Source organism: Clinocottus analis, unplaced genomic scaffold, assembly GCF_023055335.1.
Source record: "Clinocottus analis isolate CAN_PGR_092001 unplaced genomic scaffold, fCliAna1.0.p SCAF_5, whole genome shotgun sequence".
NCBI classification, from domain to species: domain Eukaryota; kingdom Metazoa; phylum Chordata; class Actinopteri; order Perciformes; family Cottidae; genus Clinocottus; species Clinocottus analis.
In genome coordinates, this window is record NW_027176207.1 from 3,459,009 (window position 1) to 3,477,630 (window position 18,622).

Here is an 18,622-nt window from a genome sequence, read left to right on the forward strand (position 1 = left end):
ATGGTTGTCTTGAGGATAAGAAACGCTCACAAAAGGAAATATGCACTTATCTGCCTGTGCATTGTTGGCTACATTGTGTACAAATATGTCAGGTAAGTAAAGTTGTCAACGTTATATCTATTCAGTTCAAACAAATCGGAGACTGCAACTAATGCAGTGCCTTAATGATTGGCTAAATTAAGATGGAGATACCATAAGTCTCAGTGCACAGACACTATGCAGTATTATATTGGTATATTATATTGGTGTAATTATATTCAGTAAAGGAATAGTGAAACAATTTGACTTTTTGGGCTGTACTCACAATGCGGTATCACTCTAGTTCATATGTTTCTCTGGAGGAAAACAAATGTAGAGCTGCTCTATACCATAAAGGATGCTATAGAAAATCATATAGAGAGTGAAAAATGAAATGTAACATTTGAAAAGTTAAATACGGCGCGCTAAATTCTCTAAACTCAAATATGGTCCCTCTGTATTTGAAAAACAAAAGATGCCTGCAAATTCCCTTCGAACATGTCATGTGGTCTATTCAGACACAATTGCCTACAATATTATGTAAGTGTGTGACACAATTGAACTCCTCTTCCACGCAAGCATGCCAGCGGGGGAATGGAGGATGAGCAGGAAGGTGGGCCTGAGTGCCAACTCGTCCCAGTTCACCCTGGAGGGACAGCCCTTCCGCATCCTCGGGGGATCCGTCCACTATTTCCGCGTGCCCAGGGCCTACTGGAGGGACCGTCTGATGAAGATGAAGGCCTGTGGCATCAACACACTCACGACGTATGGGAACAACTCCTGTGGATGTGTTTTGTCTCTCAGGCTTGGCTCCAGTGTTTAACATCCTGTCCTCGCAGGTACGTGCCGTGGAGTCTGCACCAGCCGGAGAGAGGGGTTTTCAACTTCCACACACAGCTGGATTTAGTGTAAGGCGTCGTGCTCTCGATTGTATGTAATACACAACCGGCACACATCCATAATAAGAATGAAAACACCTCGCGCTATCGTCGCTGTTGTCAATACTACCTGCTCTCAGGGTGTGTGGGGAATAGTCTCCTCTCCCTCTCATTATCTGAGCCCCGGCGCTCCGGGGACAAGCCGGAGGCAGAGAGGTCCCACCTGACAACGGCAGCATCTCCCCAACAACAGCAGCTTATCAAGCAATTAACCACACAGCCGGTGATAAGTGAGGAGGGACGTGACGCCTCGGCCTGCCGCCGCCGTTGCCCAGCACGTCTCACGCTTCTCAAACGACGAGATACGGGGGTCTCGCTTAGGGGGTCTGAACAGAAAAAAAAATATGCTTTTTAATTTTCTCCTTCGTGTGGGTTTCAGAGCTTATATCAACCTCGCTGCTGAATTGGGTTTGTGGGTGATTTTGCGTCCAGGGCCCTACATTTCCTCTGAGCTGGACCTAGGAGGACTGCCAAGGTATAGTGCTAGTATTCCTATAATTATTTGAGGAAAAATGTTCATATGATTGTGTATAGGAACCCAGATGTTCGGTGAATATATCGCAGAAAGATGCAGATTGAACCCAAAGCCTGTACGACTCTTTGTCCCTGAATAAATTAGATTACCTCTGTAAGGGACTTTTTGTTGAGTTAAAGAAAAGTCACATGTCGCTGTAAGTAAGGGAAGACTCACCCAGTGTGTGCATCTCTGTCTGGTATTTTAGACGTACTGTGGCCCTGTTGTACTTGCAGCTCTGTGACATCTTGTTTTTTTCTGTCTCTGCACAGCTGGCTCCTCCGTGACGGCAGCATGAGGCTGAGGACGACTCACCCGGGCTTTACTCAGGCTGTCAATACCTTTTTTGACAAACTAATCCCAAGAGTGGTTCCACTTCAGGTCGCTTTTTTCTCACCAAAGCTGAAAACAAGTCTGTTTCGAGCTCCAGGTCGATTTATTTTGACATTTATGTTTTATTTATATGTTTTTTTAGTTCAAGAAAGGAGGACCCATCATTGCAGTGCAGGTTGAAAACGAGTATGGATCCTTTGCGAAGGATGAAAGCTACATGCTTTTCATTAAAGAGGTGATGCCATAGGCTTGCTTGATTAAAATGCCACCTCAAACTTCAATAAAAACACACATGCATAAGCAAGGAATGAATATTAAGAGAATAAATCAATTGGATCTGACATTCTGTTTTATTTTGAGAGGCTTTACAGTCCAAAGGGATCAGCGAGCTCCTGCTCACATCAGATTACCACAACACGTTGAAGTCTGGGGGTGTGGATGGAGGTACAGCCTTTTATTAGTGCGCACACACACACACACACACACACACACACACACACACACACACACACACACACACACACACACACACACACACACACACACACACACACACACACACACACACACACACACACACAGGCGTAAAGCTTACCTTGTGATTTCCCATCTTGTAGCCATCAGGTCAGTGAAGCTGCAGAAGCTGAATCAGAGGGATCTTCAGGATCTGTACGCGATCCAGGTGTGTGTATCTTACCTCTCACCACCGTTTCACCGTCTGGCGCCGAGCGACGTCCCGCAGACGGGTAATGAAACACCTGGCCGGTTGGCGGTGTGAGCTGATGGTGTGTCTCTCAGCCCAACAGCCCCACCATGGTGATGGACTACTGGACCGGCTGGTATGACGTGTGGGGGGACCTCCACCATGTGCTTCCCCCGGAGGGTAAGGAAGGTTTCTTCTTGTCACCTTTCTGTCTGTGCTAACCTCTTCTTCCTAGTTAGCCTGGGTCATCCTTGGTCTGATTGTTGGCTGAAGTCTGTGTTGCACTATTTAACCCAAAATAAATCTGAATCCTAGGCGAGATGTTGGAGCCTTTCCTTCATGACGTACGCCTTTTTCTATTCCTACTTTTCTGTTTCCTCCCCATCAACTATCTAATAAGAAATTTAAAAAAATCTAATTCATTTTTTATTGAGGTGGATCCCCGATCATGGCTATTTGATGCCTGAAGACCTGCAATGAAAGGTTTTATTCATAAATTGTCAAAATTGCTTCTTTATATCGAGGTTGTTGCATATCCCAATACTTCTTACTGTTGTGTAGGTGGCCAAACACATTTCACAATTATTCTGTATCCAAAATAATTTGATATTAACATAGTTAATGAAGTTTGTCTCGTTCAAAATGCTGTTTGTGGCCTTTTGAAAGCCTCGAAAAACACATTAGAGTAAAACTCAATTCTGCACCAAAACTGAACCACTTAACGAACGTCTGTTTTCAGTCTGAACGCCAACTTTGGCTTCTCGCAGCCATGAGACGAGTCCTTTGTCACGGACACTGACTCCCTTCATACAATAATTATTTGAGATTTACACACCAGCAACCTCAAGTTACTTTGTAAACAAATGCTTTCCAGCTCACTCCCTCATTTGCATTATGTTTGTTTTCCTATCGCATTGCTTTTTGCATAAGCAATACCAGCTACATGCCAACAACACAAATGCAAATGTGGACAAAAAAAGATGTCAGTGGCTGTGTTATGATTGATTTTCTTGTTGCAGGGACCTTTCATGTATTTAATTAAGGAGTAAATGTGTTAAACAATGGGACCGTGTTGACCTTTCTGTCAGACATGATGTCCACAGTGAGAGAGATGCTGAGGCGGGGCATGTCTGTCAACCTCTACATGTTCCACGGAGGCTCCAGTTTTGGCTTCATGAGCGGAGCGTGCGCCGATCCTTCCTACAAGGCGTTGGTCCCCAGCTACGGTTGGTTTGATGCAAATTTACATTGTTTTTTGTTATGATAATGATGAAGCGCTGCCGTGTCAGAGCTGGAGAACATGCTCCTCGCTGTCCACAGAACAGCATTGACCTCAAGACCCAGCAGGTGGCAGCAGATTGTAGTAAATCTATGTTACACTGTGGTGTTTTTCAGATTATGATGCTCCCTTGTCTGAGGCGGGGGAGTATACTCCAAAGTATCACCTCCTTAGGGATTTACTTTCTCTATACAACGGTAAGTTAACACTAAACTGAGAGGAGAATGAAATATGTGATTACTCGCTGTGACTAACCTCTTTGCTTGATGCTGTCTTTGACCTTTCTGTGCAGGAGGAGGCGGTTTCCCTGACATGCCAGTCCTGCATTACAGGGAGTCTTATGAACCTGCTATCATGTACCAGCACCTGTCATTATGGGATGCTTTGAGCTTCACTGAGGGAGTACGTTTTATGTAAGATTATCTGTTGCCTCTATGTGTATGAAAAAACAAAGCACATTTAGTTTTTTTTATTCAGTAGATATTTTAATGTATTGTGTTTTGCTTCCTCCAGCCGTTTAAGTCACCTAAGCCAGTAAGCATGGAGAATCTACCTGTGAACAACGGGAACGGCCAGTCCTATGGATACACGCTGTATGAGGTTACCATCACCAGTGGAGGATTACTGAAGTCCGGAGACAATGTCCGAGATCGTGCCCTGGTGAGTCCTCATGGTATATGATGGCATGATCTCACATGATCTCACTTGTCAGACCCCTGGCCGTCATTTTGTAACACACTGAGTCACCCATCTTGCTTAGATTTAGACATCAGAACCAGTTAGTTAGGGCTAAAGAAAAACATCATGGTTGGGATAAGATTAGTTTGTACAAAAAGTGAAATGCAACATCGGTACTTAAAGCACATCACATACATCTCTCACGTAACTTCACGATACACTTTGGAAAATGAACATCAGTCTCGAATCGGCCTCCTGGGTCAACATCCAGTATCGGGTTGACTCCTCCCACACACTGTGTGCAGGTTTTTTCCGTCTTTATGTCACGTCATCGCATTCCCAGATACATTTTTCTGAGCAGATGGGTTTTTATAAAGTAGTTACTTGAGAGCCCAGTGTGTCTAATAAAGACACCTGCGGGTGCGTTGTGCGTTGGTATCAGTCGCTGGTAGCCGCGACAAAGCGTCGGTATTTGACACCCTGGGACTTTTTGCAGTCAAGATGTGATGGCCCTCTGTGAAATAATTCCCTACATCATCATCTTTGCTATCTTTGTAGTTGCTGAAACTGATCCCAAAGGACATTTTCGAAAATATTCTATTTTACCGTAATTTAGACGAGACACAGTATGTACACAAAATATTATTTTTTTTAAACTGCAAGCAGGGAAAGAGCTCACCAAGGGAAAGAGTGACAAGTCGGTGATTTTACAGGAGATTACTTCCTGAAGTTAGCGTTGGAAATCCGCGAGGACTTTACAAAGATATAAAATATAATGGGAGTGCTGGTGGGCTGGTTCTGTTCCCATCGGACAGAGTCAGACTCGTTGTTTTCCCTTAGTTCCAACTGTCGGATAGATATGAAAGTGGTGAGAATCTTCTCATTCTCAAAGCAGTAGGTGTATTTACAAAAATGTTGAACCATTCCTTCAATATCAAACAGGGTTATCAGTGTTGTTGGTATGCCACAGTACACATTTCAGGACATACAGCACATAGCAGTTGTGTTTGGGTGATTAATGTGGTCATAGCTGGCAAACCTAAAGCCACCTTTGAGATATTTCCTTCAAGTGAAGCAGAGTTTATGTGTTATGTAGGATAATATTATCTATTTGACAGCGCTATTTGTCCTCCTAGGTGTTTGTGGACAGACGCTACATTGGCCTTTTCAAGCGTCAAAACCTGGAGCTGGCGGTTCCTGACGGTAAGGTATGGCATCAAGTTGGTCAATGTCCAATAAACGTCTTTCACAGTTATGAGGTGTGATGGATGCTGAAGTGTCGGCTCTTGAGTCTCACAAAATACATAAAAGCAATCAATCCCTACAGGGACGGCGTACCTTGAGTTTATTGGTGGAAAACTGTGGACGAGTTCACCAGGGAAGAGACCTTGACAAACAACATAAAGGTGATCGACAGAATATGAAGTGCATCGCTGTGCCTGCTGTTAAATCACTCAAGCACTCAGTGGGTAGCGTACAAGCCAATTTTGATTTGTGTTCTTGCAGGCCTTGTGGGAGACATTTTATTAAATAATACCCCTTTGCGGGATTTTACAATGTACAGCCTGGATATGAAACCCAGCTTTATTGATAGGTTTGTACGCTTTATTGAATCTAAAGCATTGCATATCACTTTAATTATGTTGTAATAGTGTGTTTGAAGTGGTTGCCCTGTTTCAGTCTTTATCAGGCACCTTGGAGATCTCTTCCCAACACTCCCAGCTTCCCTGGATTCTTCATGGGAAGGCTGTTTGCTTACGGGTATCCGAGTGACACGTTTGTGAAGCTGCCTGTAAGTGAAATTAAATGTAGAGTTTTTGTGCTATGGACATTTTCGTGCAAATTACTTCATGTATACATTGACAGGCGTGGGAGAAAGGCGTTGTGTTCATCAATGGGCTGAATCTCGGCCGCTACTGGTCCATTGGGCCCCAGCAGGCTCTCTACCTCCCCGGTCCCTTTCTCAACAGTGGGATCAACCAGGTACAGCTGTGCACAACCCAGTACTTGAATCGAACCTTTTTGGAAATACACTCTGCTATTGTATGACCCAATTAGTTTAGCTTAGCATGAAGACGAGAAACAGGCAAACAGCCAGCCTGGCTTTTGTATGCAAAGTTCCTCAAATTGCCACTAAAGCTTATTAATTAAATCGTTAGGAGTAGTTTGTCTTATCCGTACTCACTGCCTCCGCCTTTTAAATAATCAGTCAAAAAAAAAATGCAACAAGTGGTTATTGTTTTGTTGAGGTTTTTGTATAGATTAAAGAAAGATATATGACATGTTATTAAGATATCTTTGGAGGTGCTGGTGAAAGATTATTTGAACCTGAGCCAGGTTGACTAGCTATTTCCCCCCTGTACACAGTCTTTATGCCAAGGTAAGCTAAGCTAACCTGACTGGCTGCTGGCTTTAGCTTCATTGTTAGCGTACAGACATGAGAGTGGTATCATCTTAACTCAATTTTGGCATTTTGATGAACTTGAAAGACACATTTTTACATTACGGTGTGTGAAAACGCAGCAAAAGTCAAGTGTCAAAGCGCTAACTCTCTTTTTCTTTGTCTTTCTGTTGAAATGAATAAGGTCATTGTGTTTGAAGAGCTGGAGGGTGACTACAAGGTCTACTTTGAGGACACGCCTGATCTTGGCATGGCAGCAGACATCCAATGATTGTCATCCCTGCCTGTACGGGCATTGTTTTTTTTTGTGTAAAAATGTGTCTTTTAACAAAGTGCTTCTTTCATAAGGTCAAACTTTCAAACTCAGAGATATCAATATAATTCATATCATGGCCCTTGTCTGATATGGGACCTTAAAATCTGCATCTATACAGACAAATATTAAAAACAGAGAGAGGCATGTTTGTATGGGAGCAGTTTATAGCTTCAGATACAGTGACTCTTTACACATAGAGCAAAATTACCAAGTATATTCTCTTACCCAAGGATTTCCACTTAAAGGGTAATACATTTGATATTTCTGTTAGATTTGTATTGCTTGTGTGAATATACTGCAGAGTGCAGTTAATGAATTCTTCTGTGCAAAAAAACAAAAAAATGGTTTATGGGACAATCTGAGCTGAGGCAGGAGTGACGTGAACAGCTTTCAAATGAAACACAAGCAGCATTGTAACAACATCAGACCCGATCTTTGAGTGAAAGTTTTGGATGCCTGAAACATCGGCAACTCACCAAACTCCTCACAGCCACAGAGTCTGAGAACATTAGCATTTGTAAGCAGTGCCACTGCAAGTCAATGGGGTATGAAATCATCACTTGCAAGCCAGCCATCCATCGAGGGGATAATTAGATTGTGTAATACAGCTATTTGAAAGGATGCACATCCAATTTTTAGAGTAATGCCTTCGTATCCCATTGATTCACACATGCATAGCTCACGACTAACAAGTGAATGGTACCAGTTACACCGAAACAATAAATAATTCAACTGAGAAACCATCAGTTCACTTAGTGGGATCTTAATTAGCTTATATGCAGATGACTGTGAGGTGAACAGGCCACTAGGGATACTGAATCTTCTTTTTAAATATGAGTAAACCTCAGTAGTGTTACAGCATGTCAGGAATAAACAAGAGCTTGGAGTAAATGGCTGTCAGAGAGGACGTCGCTGTTATACTGTAATAAATCATTGTTCCGTGCTTTTCAGTGCATGTGTGTCCGTGTGCTCACTGTGTGCAGTGTGACAGCTGAGCATGTGTGAATGTGTGTTGGGGAGTAACAGGACTCCTAATTAGTGCTGGGTTCATGGTGCTAAATAGCTCAGTGTTGTACAGTACAAGTGTATGTGGGGGGCTCAGATCCCCTCAGTGCAGTCTGTCAGTCAGTGCTGACTCACTTAAGACAAGGGCCCCTTCTGTTCCTCCATGCAGGCCTGTGCCCGACAGCCAGATCGCCTGAGAACAAAAGGGCCCTATTTAATGCTGATTGGATGGTTGGCTGGTGTTGTCTGCGCTCAGAGGGCTCTTTATTGCTTGCCGTGCCATCGCTTCCTGCAGTTAAAATCACGTAACATCCTTTGTTTCGGCTCTCCGAGGAGACCCCAGTGGGCAAGCTCCGTTTGGCAACTCCTACCGGTGACTCGCATCAACCAGTGCTCTGAGCAGCACGTTCCATGTGCAGTTGTGCTTCGATGCTCGGTGGTCCGTCCAAGCACCCGGCTTGTGCTGCCTCCCGGGGTCGGACAGGTGTGCCTCCATTGATGAAGTACAGCAGCTGGACTGTGATGTGATGATATTTTGGACCCCTGGATATTACTGGAAGGAGCGCTGAGGTTGGTTTGAATCCACGTAGAACCCAATGGAGACGCGCTCCTAACGGAACGGACATGCAAACAAGAGACGTTAGTACTTTTTATGAACAAGACAACCGAGTGTACAGCCACGTGTGAGCTAAATGCTAACTACAGCACACTAACAAGCTCACAGCTGCAATGCTAACGTCTTGATGCTAAGCAGGTTTGTTCACCATGTTCACTATCTTGGTAAATTAGCATGTTAGCATGCAATGTTTGCTATATAGCACAACATACAATATGCAGTTGAGGCTAATGCTGTCTAGCAGGTAATTGGCCACAAACCAAAGTATTGAAATTCAAATTTCAATCCGATGATGTCGCTAGAGGAAAACTCAGGCGATCACCAAAGTCATTAGGATCTATTTTCTGGGGACCATGAACGCTTGTACAAAATAATAAATCAGTCCAGTAGACAAAAAATAAAATATTAACCTCATGGTGGTGCTATATTAAAGGTCAGGGGGTCACCAAAGTCAGTAGGATTCATCCTCGGGACAGTAAAAGTCTGTACGCATTCACAGAAATCCATCCATTATTAGTTTGGGTCAAAGTAGTGCACTGACTCAGAGAGCAACATTGCTACCTTTAGAGCCACGGCGCGAGTGTGGCTAACATTGCATTTGATAACCAATCATAGCCAAATCTGCAGGATACAATCCTCTAAAAAAATGTTCTGTAAAGGTCAGACAGCTATTTCAAGTAAAGGTCCATATCTCATCGTGCACATATGAGAGAGGAAGCTCTCCTTTGGCACATCCCCCAGAATAATCAGTGTGGAAATGCAGCAATTTGCATTTCTAAATCTCTGCCATTACCTGTGTCAGATGAAGTATGTCATATCTCCACATTAGAGTCTGTAAATCCCTTCTTGCCCTCATTTACGAGCACAGGCTTCTCTGTCCGTGTGTGCCATACTAATACCTGCGGGTAAAAAAGAAATAGATGGAGACAGGCAGAAATACAGCCAGTATGATAAAACATTCAAACTTACATTTTGGCCCGCAGTGCTGTGCAGTTGTAATACACTACGTCATGCTTGCTACACAATGTCTAGAGGCAGAATGTAGCATATTTTAACAGGGCTGTAAGCGTATCAGAGTTGGCTGTAAGCTGACAGTTTATTGACTTTAAGAACAAGCTGTTATGACAGCGAGGGATCTCAAGACACGTTCTCTTACACGAGCAGCATTTACACAAGCGGCTTGGTTTATTGCCAATTCACAATGGTTGCACAACATGCAGAGAGCCCTGTCTTCCTACCTTAGTGCAGTTAGCAGCCTTAGGCTCCAAATCGCTGAGAGTGACCAGCTCCCTTAACAAACTGCTCTCCTGGTAGCCTCCCTTCACTCCCCGTAACTTGAAATAAGCCTGAGGTTTGGACAGAATGAGGCGCAGGTTCACAGCGAACCCAGCCATGTCGATGGCGAAGGGCCGGTGTGGGTCGAACACAGTCTTCCAGCCGTACACCTTGCCCAAGGTGTTTACTTTCGGGGATTCATAGCGTAGGCCACCCACAAAGGCTACGGGCCACACCGACACCTTTTTGGTGGAACGCATCTGTTAGTTGAAAACAGAGACAGGGATCACTCATTTGATGCTTTTTTTTTTTAATTCCCTGAATCTTGAAATGCAGAGTAAGACGTCGGTGAAAGGATGAGGTGGAGAGAGAAACGATGCTCTGTCTGCATCATGTTTGGAAACATACATCCTTACCTCCTCAAACAGCTCCAGGCTGTACGTGTTGTCATCGTCCGCGAAGTAGACAATCCCAGACTGGCTTCTGTTTACGCCGAAGGTCTCCCGGAGCCACCGCAGGGCCAGGTTCCTCTGTATGGTCCCCCGAGGTATCCGCGGGTCCCGAGTGTCCCCGCGTACCTTATAGTTCCTGGGCGTCTCCACGTTCAGGTGGGTGTAGTTGAGTCCCGTCTCCTGGAGGAGACGGCCGACCAGCGAGGTCCTCCTCTGGGAGTCCTCCACCAGGAGCCAGTGCAGGTTGGGCACGTGCAGCAAGGTGTTGGTCAGACGGGTCAGCTCTGCCTTCTGCACCGGCCGGCTGTAGGTGGGAGTGATGACGTGGATGGTGGGCAGGACGTCGGACCACGGCGGGGGCCGGCTGTACACGTACTCAGTGCGCACCACCTCCACGATGTCCCTGTTCTGCAGGGAGCAGGACTCCTTGAGGGCAAAAGTATTCCGGGAATTGGAGCGACCATCCCGTCTGTCATCTGGCCAGGAGGGGAAAGGATAACGGTGAGCCTCTGTGTGCTGACAACCACTGAAGACATATTCAGATGTGTTTCCTACACGAGATAGTGTGGATTCCCTTTAATCCGTAGATAATTTGATGCTAAACACTTATCATATAAGTAATCTTCTGTATTACACTCATCGACATTTTACCGAAATGTGACTTTTTTTTTTAAAATCTGGGCTCCAGACCAACAGATTTCTTGGCCCCAGTGCACCTAACTTCTTTATTTGGGTGCACCAACACATCGTTAAGTTGCACCCAAATTTGAACTCCATCGAAGATACGGGGTCAGGAGGATCAGGCGTCTTACCGCCACGTCGGGTCTACGTTGGGCCTTCCAGGGCCGGGACAGGTGTAAACCGACACTGCAGCATTTTTCTATCAATATTGCTCTCATTTTAAAATTGGGCAGTGATTGCATCAGGGTGGAAGTGGCCCACCACGGCTCACACACATTATTGTTTTTCGGGGTCAGTGCCAATCAGAGGTGTAACAAAGGGGGCGGGTCTTCACAGACAAGGCTACACACATTGGTCGCACCTTCCTTACCCTTCCTTACCCTTTCGTGCAGCGAGCAGAGGAGTGATGGCGCTCTGGTGCCAAACGGTAATGAGCAGTGTCCATGGCAACACGATCAACACAATGGCGACGATGTCTCGTCTCTTCGGCATCTCCAGCGTCAGACCTGAGTCATGCCTCTACCTGCGAGGCACACGACACATGATGCGGTGCACAACCGTGAGCTGTGAAATGACCAACGAGCTAGCGAAACAAGCGTCTTTTGGAAATCAAATGTTATAGTTATACCTCTGATTTCATATCATATCCAATTGCTGTTATAGTTTTGTACATTTTATTATTATTTTGGGGATTTTTTTTAACTCAGTTAATACCATTGGATGTGTAATTCTTTCAGAATGCTGTATAATATAATACATAATGTTTTTAAAAGGGTTTTTTTGTGCCGTCAGTCAGTCAGACAGACGTGTATGGTTGTAGAAATGATGTGAAAAGTCTCTTTCTTCCGAATCCATTCAGTCATTCGCTGCTTTTAGAGTTATATTTAGCATCCTGTCTTTAGCCCGTGAATGAGGGATGAACTGGTTGACTGAGTTCCCCAATCTAGTGGCCCATCGCTGTATCTGAATTGCATTTTGAAGTCCATATATGGTGGTTGTCTATTGAGTCTCTACACACTGCGGCTGCAGGGCGCAAACTACAAGGAAGGAGGCATTGTGTTAGAAAGCAGTCTCAGCCTGCTGGAGCTGCCGCACGACAGAAAATAGGTCAGAAAATGCTCAGAGCTTTCTTTTTGTGTGTGTGTGTGTGTCTCATTTGAAAGCCTACTGGTGTATTCCAGAGAACGTTTGCGCTCGTAATTTGAAGAGGTCTTCAGTGTGGCCCTTTCCTGTCTGTAAATTGGTGGACACAGGTTGTGGATTCACTATTCTGTAGGTTCTGTTAAAGCTTGATACAACTAAGGCCTATATGTTCTTGAACCCGTTGAAAACTGTGGAACCGAACCAATTTTGGCTCCAGACTTCCTTTTCTCTGTGTTTGAGTGTTTTCCTCTGTGTTTGAGTTGTCGTTTGAACCCCAAATTAATTACAATACTTGTTTTTGTTGTATGTAATTGTTCAGCAAAGTCTTGGGAAAAAAATGTATATCTGCAAAAGATATCACTTTTAAATGATATTTTGATGGTAACTATGAACATCCAGCATGATATGAGCCAGATTCCCCAAAAATGCCTCCTGGAGCGGTCAATAAGACACCTTTTTGGAAAGATTAGGACTTAAAGAATCTGAATCTGCAACAAAAATCACAATAAAACAAAGTCTTGGCCTGTTAGGAAGGAGTTTCAGTCAAAAAACTGTTGTTCGGTTCAAAAATGGAATAATTACGTATTTTATGTCAAAAGATTAAACTGCAAATTCACAAATAGAAATAGATAGCCAGGCCTTTATCTGAGCTTTAGATTACAGACATGCCTGTTTCCCAGTTGATGTAAACTCCATCCTCGGCTCCTCTTGTTCACATGTCCACGAGTTCTTTAGCGAGACGCTGAACCACACCTTTCAGCTGATGGTTCAGGCGCAGCTTTACTACGGGATGCTCCCTCTCTGGATATAAAAGCTGTTATCATACCTCAGTTTATAGTCAACGCACATGGTCAGTTCAAGGACTGAGGCTACGTATGATGAGCGGGTGGGAGGGTGGGTCCAGTTCTCGGAGGTCCAGTTCAGCCGACGATCCCTACAGAGAGAAAAGACGCGTAGGATGAGAATCTGCTTGTCATTTATCTCGGGGGAAAAGCAACGTCGAGGTCTCTGGAGAAGTTTCTGTCTCTGTTGAATTTGTTCTTGTGGTCATGTGACCGGCCCGAGGGTACAATGTACACAAGGATGAGACGTGATCGGCCACGTCCAGACAGAATTTGCAGGGTAAATGTTTAATATTCAGCTGTTTATCTGTGCTTTTGGTATGATTCATTACCAAAGGTCACGCGTGTGTTGGAGTGTGTTTCAGGCCGTTTACAGCCAGCAGTCTAACAAAGGTTCAGATGATATTTCTTTGGGTCTTACAGGCTTTTGTGTGGCTGAAGGTTGGACAAATAAATGCAAATAAATGCAAAGTGTAGACATTTGTGGACATCATGCAACACGCCACATGAGAACAAATTTAGTTTGTGCTTACTGATTTCTGGGATTCAATACTGTTTTGTTATTATTGCTCTTCTTTTCATTTTACATATTACGAGAGCACTCTTAGCAAGATAAGAAAAACATCTTCTTTTCACAGTCTGCAAGGTCCAGTTTTAAATTTGAGGAAAACAAAAACATCAATATTATACGATGTAGTTTAGATTATTGTATGTTTTAGACTATATATAACTATTGGATTATAAAAAATACTATTGGTTCACTGATTCCAGACTATAAAAACCTCATCCAAGGTTTTTATACGGCTTATATAATGCTGTATGACTTATATACTGCAATATGACTTATATAATGCTGTATGACTTATATACTGCAATATGACTTATATAATGCTGTATGACTTATATACTGCAATATGACTTATATACTGCTGTATGACTTATATACTGCTGTATGACTTATATACTGCTGTATGACTTATATACTGCTGTATGACTTATATACTGCAGTATGATTTACATACTGCAGTATATAAGTCATACTGCTGTATGACTTACATACTGCAGTATGACTTATGACTTAAATACTGCCGTATGACTTATATACTGCTTTATGACTTATATACTGCAATATGACTTATATACTGCTTTATGACTTATACACTGCTGCTTTATGACTTATATACTGCTGTATGACGCCAGAACTGACACAATCATCACGATTTCTTTGAACAGAACCTGGATTTCACTGCTGCTGAAGTTCTTTGTCTTTGTAAAGCCTTTTTTTGTTATTTGGTGGCGTCTCTCCATTTGTAATTAAGTATTTGCACACGGCACACCACCTGTCTTATATAGTTATCAGGGGGCGTGACTCATATGCTAATAATGAGCAATCGGCCACACGCCGAGGGATTCATCATTCAGCACACCTGGGGGAGAGCAGATTTGGATATTTATGAACGTTTGGTGCATCTGGAGTAATGAACAGAAAATGAAAAGACGATATGACAGAACTTGAAGCACACACAGACATATGCGCTCGCAACAATGCCGGCTCCAGTCACTCTGTGCGCCTTTGTTTTCCTTCTCCGCAGGAGTCTCTTCATGAGACGGATCCTCCGCCAGTTAATCACAAAGCTTTAGACGTAACTAATCCTCGATTAAAAAAGGGATCAACCCCAGTCTGAGATCAAAGGTTGTGCCCGCTAATTAACCCATCGGGATGGGTTTAACAGGGTCATGTATGAGCAGCGTGTTATTGCTTCAGACGAAGCTAATTATCTTCTCGCATCATGTTGAAAAGAGATGACTCGCTCTCCACCTCCCCATCATTTTGCACGCCCATTTTAAGGTTAATTATGTCATGGCTGAGAGCAACCGCAACAGTTTGGGAGGATGTGCTCTCGTCTACATTATACACGGATTCGGATCAAACAACAATCTAAATGTGTAGAAATCAGTATTTTGTTGAACATTTTGATTTTTTTCTTCTTTTCTGCATCTTAATAAACATCGTGGATTTTTTGGGGGAACACTTACATCCTATGTTAGTAAAAGTACAGTACATGGATGAGCTACAAGCAAATTTACATTCAATTTAGTCGATGTGTGCACTGGTTACCTAGATTTGGTTCCCTATACAAATATATAGTGGGGCCAATTTGGTGAAAATTGGATTCATATTATAAAAAATCTATTAATGTTGAATGTTTAGATTCAGTTTAGATAGATACATTTTGAACAATTACAAAAAATAAGAAAACAAAACAAGAATAAGCAATAAAATAAAGAGTGAACTCCTACAATAAATTCTAGGAACTAAATACATTTTATGTTTGAAAAGGAGGAGGGAGTAACACTTTGAAGGTTCTGTCCTTTTCTACACCTAATAATGGACTGAATGTTCATCACATGTACTCAAAAATAATCATTTCAATATAAGAAAAGCAGAGAACAATAGCAAGGACAACAGGGAGCGTGACAGCCCTGAGAGAGACAAGACCACCTGCTGGTACTGCTGTACTTCTCTTTTATACATTTTTCTAAATGAATATATATATATATATATATATATATATATATATATATATATATATATATATATATATATATATGTATGTATATGCTTTTATTTGTATTTTCTTCATCTGAACCATTCCATAAATTCACCCCTCAAATTGAAATACACATACTCTTTCATGTGGTACAAACTGGAGAACATTTGTTGCTGCTGGCCAGGAAGTCTTAAATCCTTCCAGACACATGAACCTGAAAGCATCTGACTTTAAGAACACTGTGTTACTGTGTTAGGGTTATCCTTTATTGTTCACTATCCTCATGGCTATTTTTTGTAATCAGCATAATGGGCACAATGTGCTTCTGTACGTGTCCCCCCCCGCCCCCCCCTCGCTCCTCCACTCAGTAATTCAGATGCGCTTTATGATCAAGAATGTGCCTCTTTTGTCCCAGAACTGCAACGCTCCTTTCTATCTTTGCTTGCACATATTCGAGCAGATTTGATGTCTGAATATCACACCAAGGAAGTTTATTCCCATAATACTGGATATATACTCTATATTAACATTGTTTATCTTAACTTGTACGTCAGTGTTTATCTCACAATCCTTTTTTTTTTCAAAAAGCCAAAGCCACGGTTTAAATCTACTCATATCCATTGTGGATTATTGTTTTGTTACTTTGCAGTCTTTTTGTGTATTTGTGTCGTCGCTGAATCTTGAGGCCAAGGGCCCCTCAGACATTTGGGGTCCCTTGGCCTGTGCACAACAGCTCATTCAGTAATCCACCCACAATTGTGATCACCTTCAAACGCTGCTGTCAATTCTCCCCAGAACAAAAACAATATTCATGTTGTCCGCTAATAAAACAAATTTCCCATTTTTCCACTCCGCATACACACCACAAGTTTTATGTGGATTTATGCTCAGCTCTCTCACCTATACGTGGATATCAATGGAGATATATTTAGTGTTAGTGAATCAAGGAACCCAGGGAAAACACGTTTCCACTTCAGGAGTTATGAGCCAACATGTAAAGTTCTTTCAGCATCAGAAACTAATCAGTGCCTTCTTTCCAAAAAAATGTCACCTGTTAAGAAGCGATATCAATGTGCTCAGTAGTTTCTGAGCCAACAGACAAGCAAACAGAACAAAACAGCAGCAGCTGTCTGGATATCCGATGTCACAGCAATGACATGACTTCATTCAGACGCTAGTGTGACACAGCTTCATAAGTGGAACAAAAGTTTAGATTAGATAACAATATTGTAGAAACTGGTATGATGATAACACTGTGTATCGTCTTTGATTCACCTTCATCTTTACATAAAGACGGCATCAGCCACCCAGTGTCCACATCCAACATTTGGGGATTTCTACCCACACAACCTGCACATAGTTAATTTGTTATTATGTATTAAAAAACTGATTTCCTCTGCACAGTACAACAACAAAAAACAGATTTCCTCTGCACAGTAGTACACCAAAAACTGATATCCTCTGCACAGTACAACAACAAAAAACTGATTTCCTCTGCACAGTACTACCGCAAAAAAATGTCTGTAAACATCTTCCATTGCAGCCTGAAAACTCATCAGTTAAGACTGCACTGTAGTCCAAAATGACAACTAAAACTATTTATCTTCTTGTTTCTAACTGCAGCACTTGTAGCAGTTCAGCACTTAATAGCACAGATAATTATTCTAACTTTTGGTTCGTATCCATATTGCTGTCGCTTTGGATAAAAAAAAGTATACGTAATGTAATGATTAACTGAACATCTGTATTTTTATTTTTCGTGGCCAATGTTTCGGACAAAGATGTGATTTTGTGAACTTGTAGCTGACAAAGGCCTATGAACTGAAGGCCTGAGAAATTTCACAGAAGCTGGTGTGTGTGTGTGTGTGTGTGTGTGTAAAAAAAACGGATTTTCACGATCGTATGCATCTCATCATTGAATTTGTTTTAATGCATCTGCAAAATAAAGCAGGTTTGTACGCTGTGGGCACTCAGCGGTGAACATGGCAATTTAACTTTGTGCAAGCACTGAGCCATGAAGCCAATTCAAGTGTTGCCTGTCAAAACACCAACCGACAACCTCTGAGTCTAGGGGGTGGAATAACGACTCGCACTGAACTGAAGCTGAAACTCCTGGAGCTGCCCCCAATCTCCTTATCTCCAGACCTTATCTCGTAGCTGTCACTTTGGATTTAATCCAATAAAAAATCCATTAAACCGTAAAAGCCGTGTTATTTCGATAGGCTCTCTGAATTTGAGCAGTTTGGTGGATTTTTGCGCATTCTTTGCCTGCTGTTAGTACATTGTTAGCTTTTTTATCTTTCATATTTCATGATGACTATATAGAGATTCAGTAGATATAAAATGGCGGCCTCTATTTGTTTGGAGCATGTGACCACATCACTGCCCCTTTACATTACACAAAACAGACTCGCTCACATTTACTTTGCACAGTCAACTTGTGTTTGTATGCACAACCCTTTGATTGTGCTCTCCAACGTTGCTGTCTGAAATACAAAGGGTGTCATTCTGTTCTCTTGTTTTTTTAATGGCTTTATAATAAATGCCCAAACTGCCAAAAATAACCAGCGCAGGTACACATATGGACCTGCCAGACTCCGGCCGACATCACAGACCGAGTGCTTCAAGCCCAATGCTCGCTAATGATGGACCACGACTGGATCAAAGAGCCAGGAGTTGAAGGAGGACGAGTGGAACATGGTGCCAGCCTCACTTAAAAAGATCGAAAGCTTCTCGCTGTGTGTTTAAAATGTATGGCACGGCCGCACAAAAACTATAAATAGGTTTCTCTAGATATCAAACATCTCAACGACACGTCTTATAATTCCTGCCCCAGCGGGGGAACTCTATATTAATGTTGTCTGTGCTAAAGACGG

The 18,622-nt window shown here is 42.7% G+C and overlaps 2 protein-coding genes across 4 annotated transcripts in view; one reads left to right on the top strand and one right to left on the bottom strand.

Annotated features, from left to right (window-relative positions):
• On the top strand, window positions 1-8,108 carry LOC137802642 (beta-galactosidase-1-like protein 2). The gene is made up of 19 exons (XM_068600666.1): window positions 1-92; window positions 598-783; window positions 858-926; window positions 1,336-1,431; window positions 1,743-1,851; window positions 1,946-2,038; window positions 2,166-2,247; window positions 2,421-2,485; window positions 2,602-2,686; window positions 3,595-3,732; window positions 3,902-3,982; window positions 4,078-4,187; window positions 4,299-4,445; window positions 5,600-5,671; window positions 5,791-5,869; window positions 5,970-6,057; window positions 6,144-6,255; window positions 6,330-6,446; window positions 7,049-8,108. Exons 1-19 carry the CDS (start codon window positions 1-3, stop codon window positions 7,133-7,135), a joined length of 1,908 nt encoding a protein of 635 aa, XP_068456767.1. The 3' UTR covers window positions 7,136-8,108.
• LOC137802643 (galactosylgalactosylxylosylprotein 3-beta-glucuronosyltransferase 1-like) overlaps window positions 7,329-18,622 on the bottom strand; it is a 23,320-nt gene continuing 12,026 nt past the window's right edge. For 2 of the 3 annotated variants that reach the window (XM_068600667.1, XM_068600668.1), the window contains exons 3-8: window positions 13,179-13,286; window positions 11,590-11,732; window positions 10,493-11,004; window positions 10,040-10,336; window positions 9,595-9,700; window positions 7,329-8,795 (exon numbers count right to left, since the gene is read on the bottom strand). In XM_068600667.1, coding sequence (XP_068456768.1) covers window positions 9,614-9,700; window positions 10,040-10,336; window positions 10,493-11,004; window positions 11,590-11,701 — 1,008 coding nt within the window. In that variant the 5' untranslated portion in view covers window positions 11,702-11,732; window positions 13,179-13,286 and the 3' untranslated portion in view covers window positions 7,329-8,795; window positions 9,595-9,613. The remainder of the gene's footprint in view (window positions 8,796-9,594; window positions 9,701-10,039; window positions 10,337-10,492; window positions 11,005-11,589; window positions 11,733-13,178; window positions 13,287-18,622) is intronic. The other variant, XM_068600669.1, reaches the window with a different exon arrangement.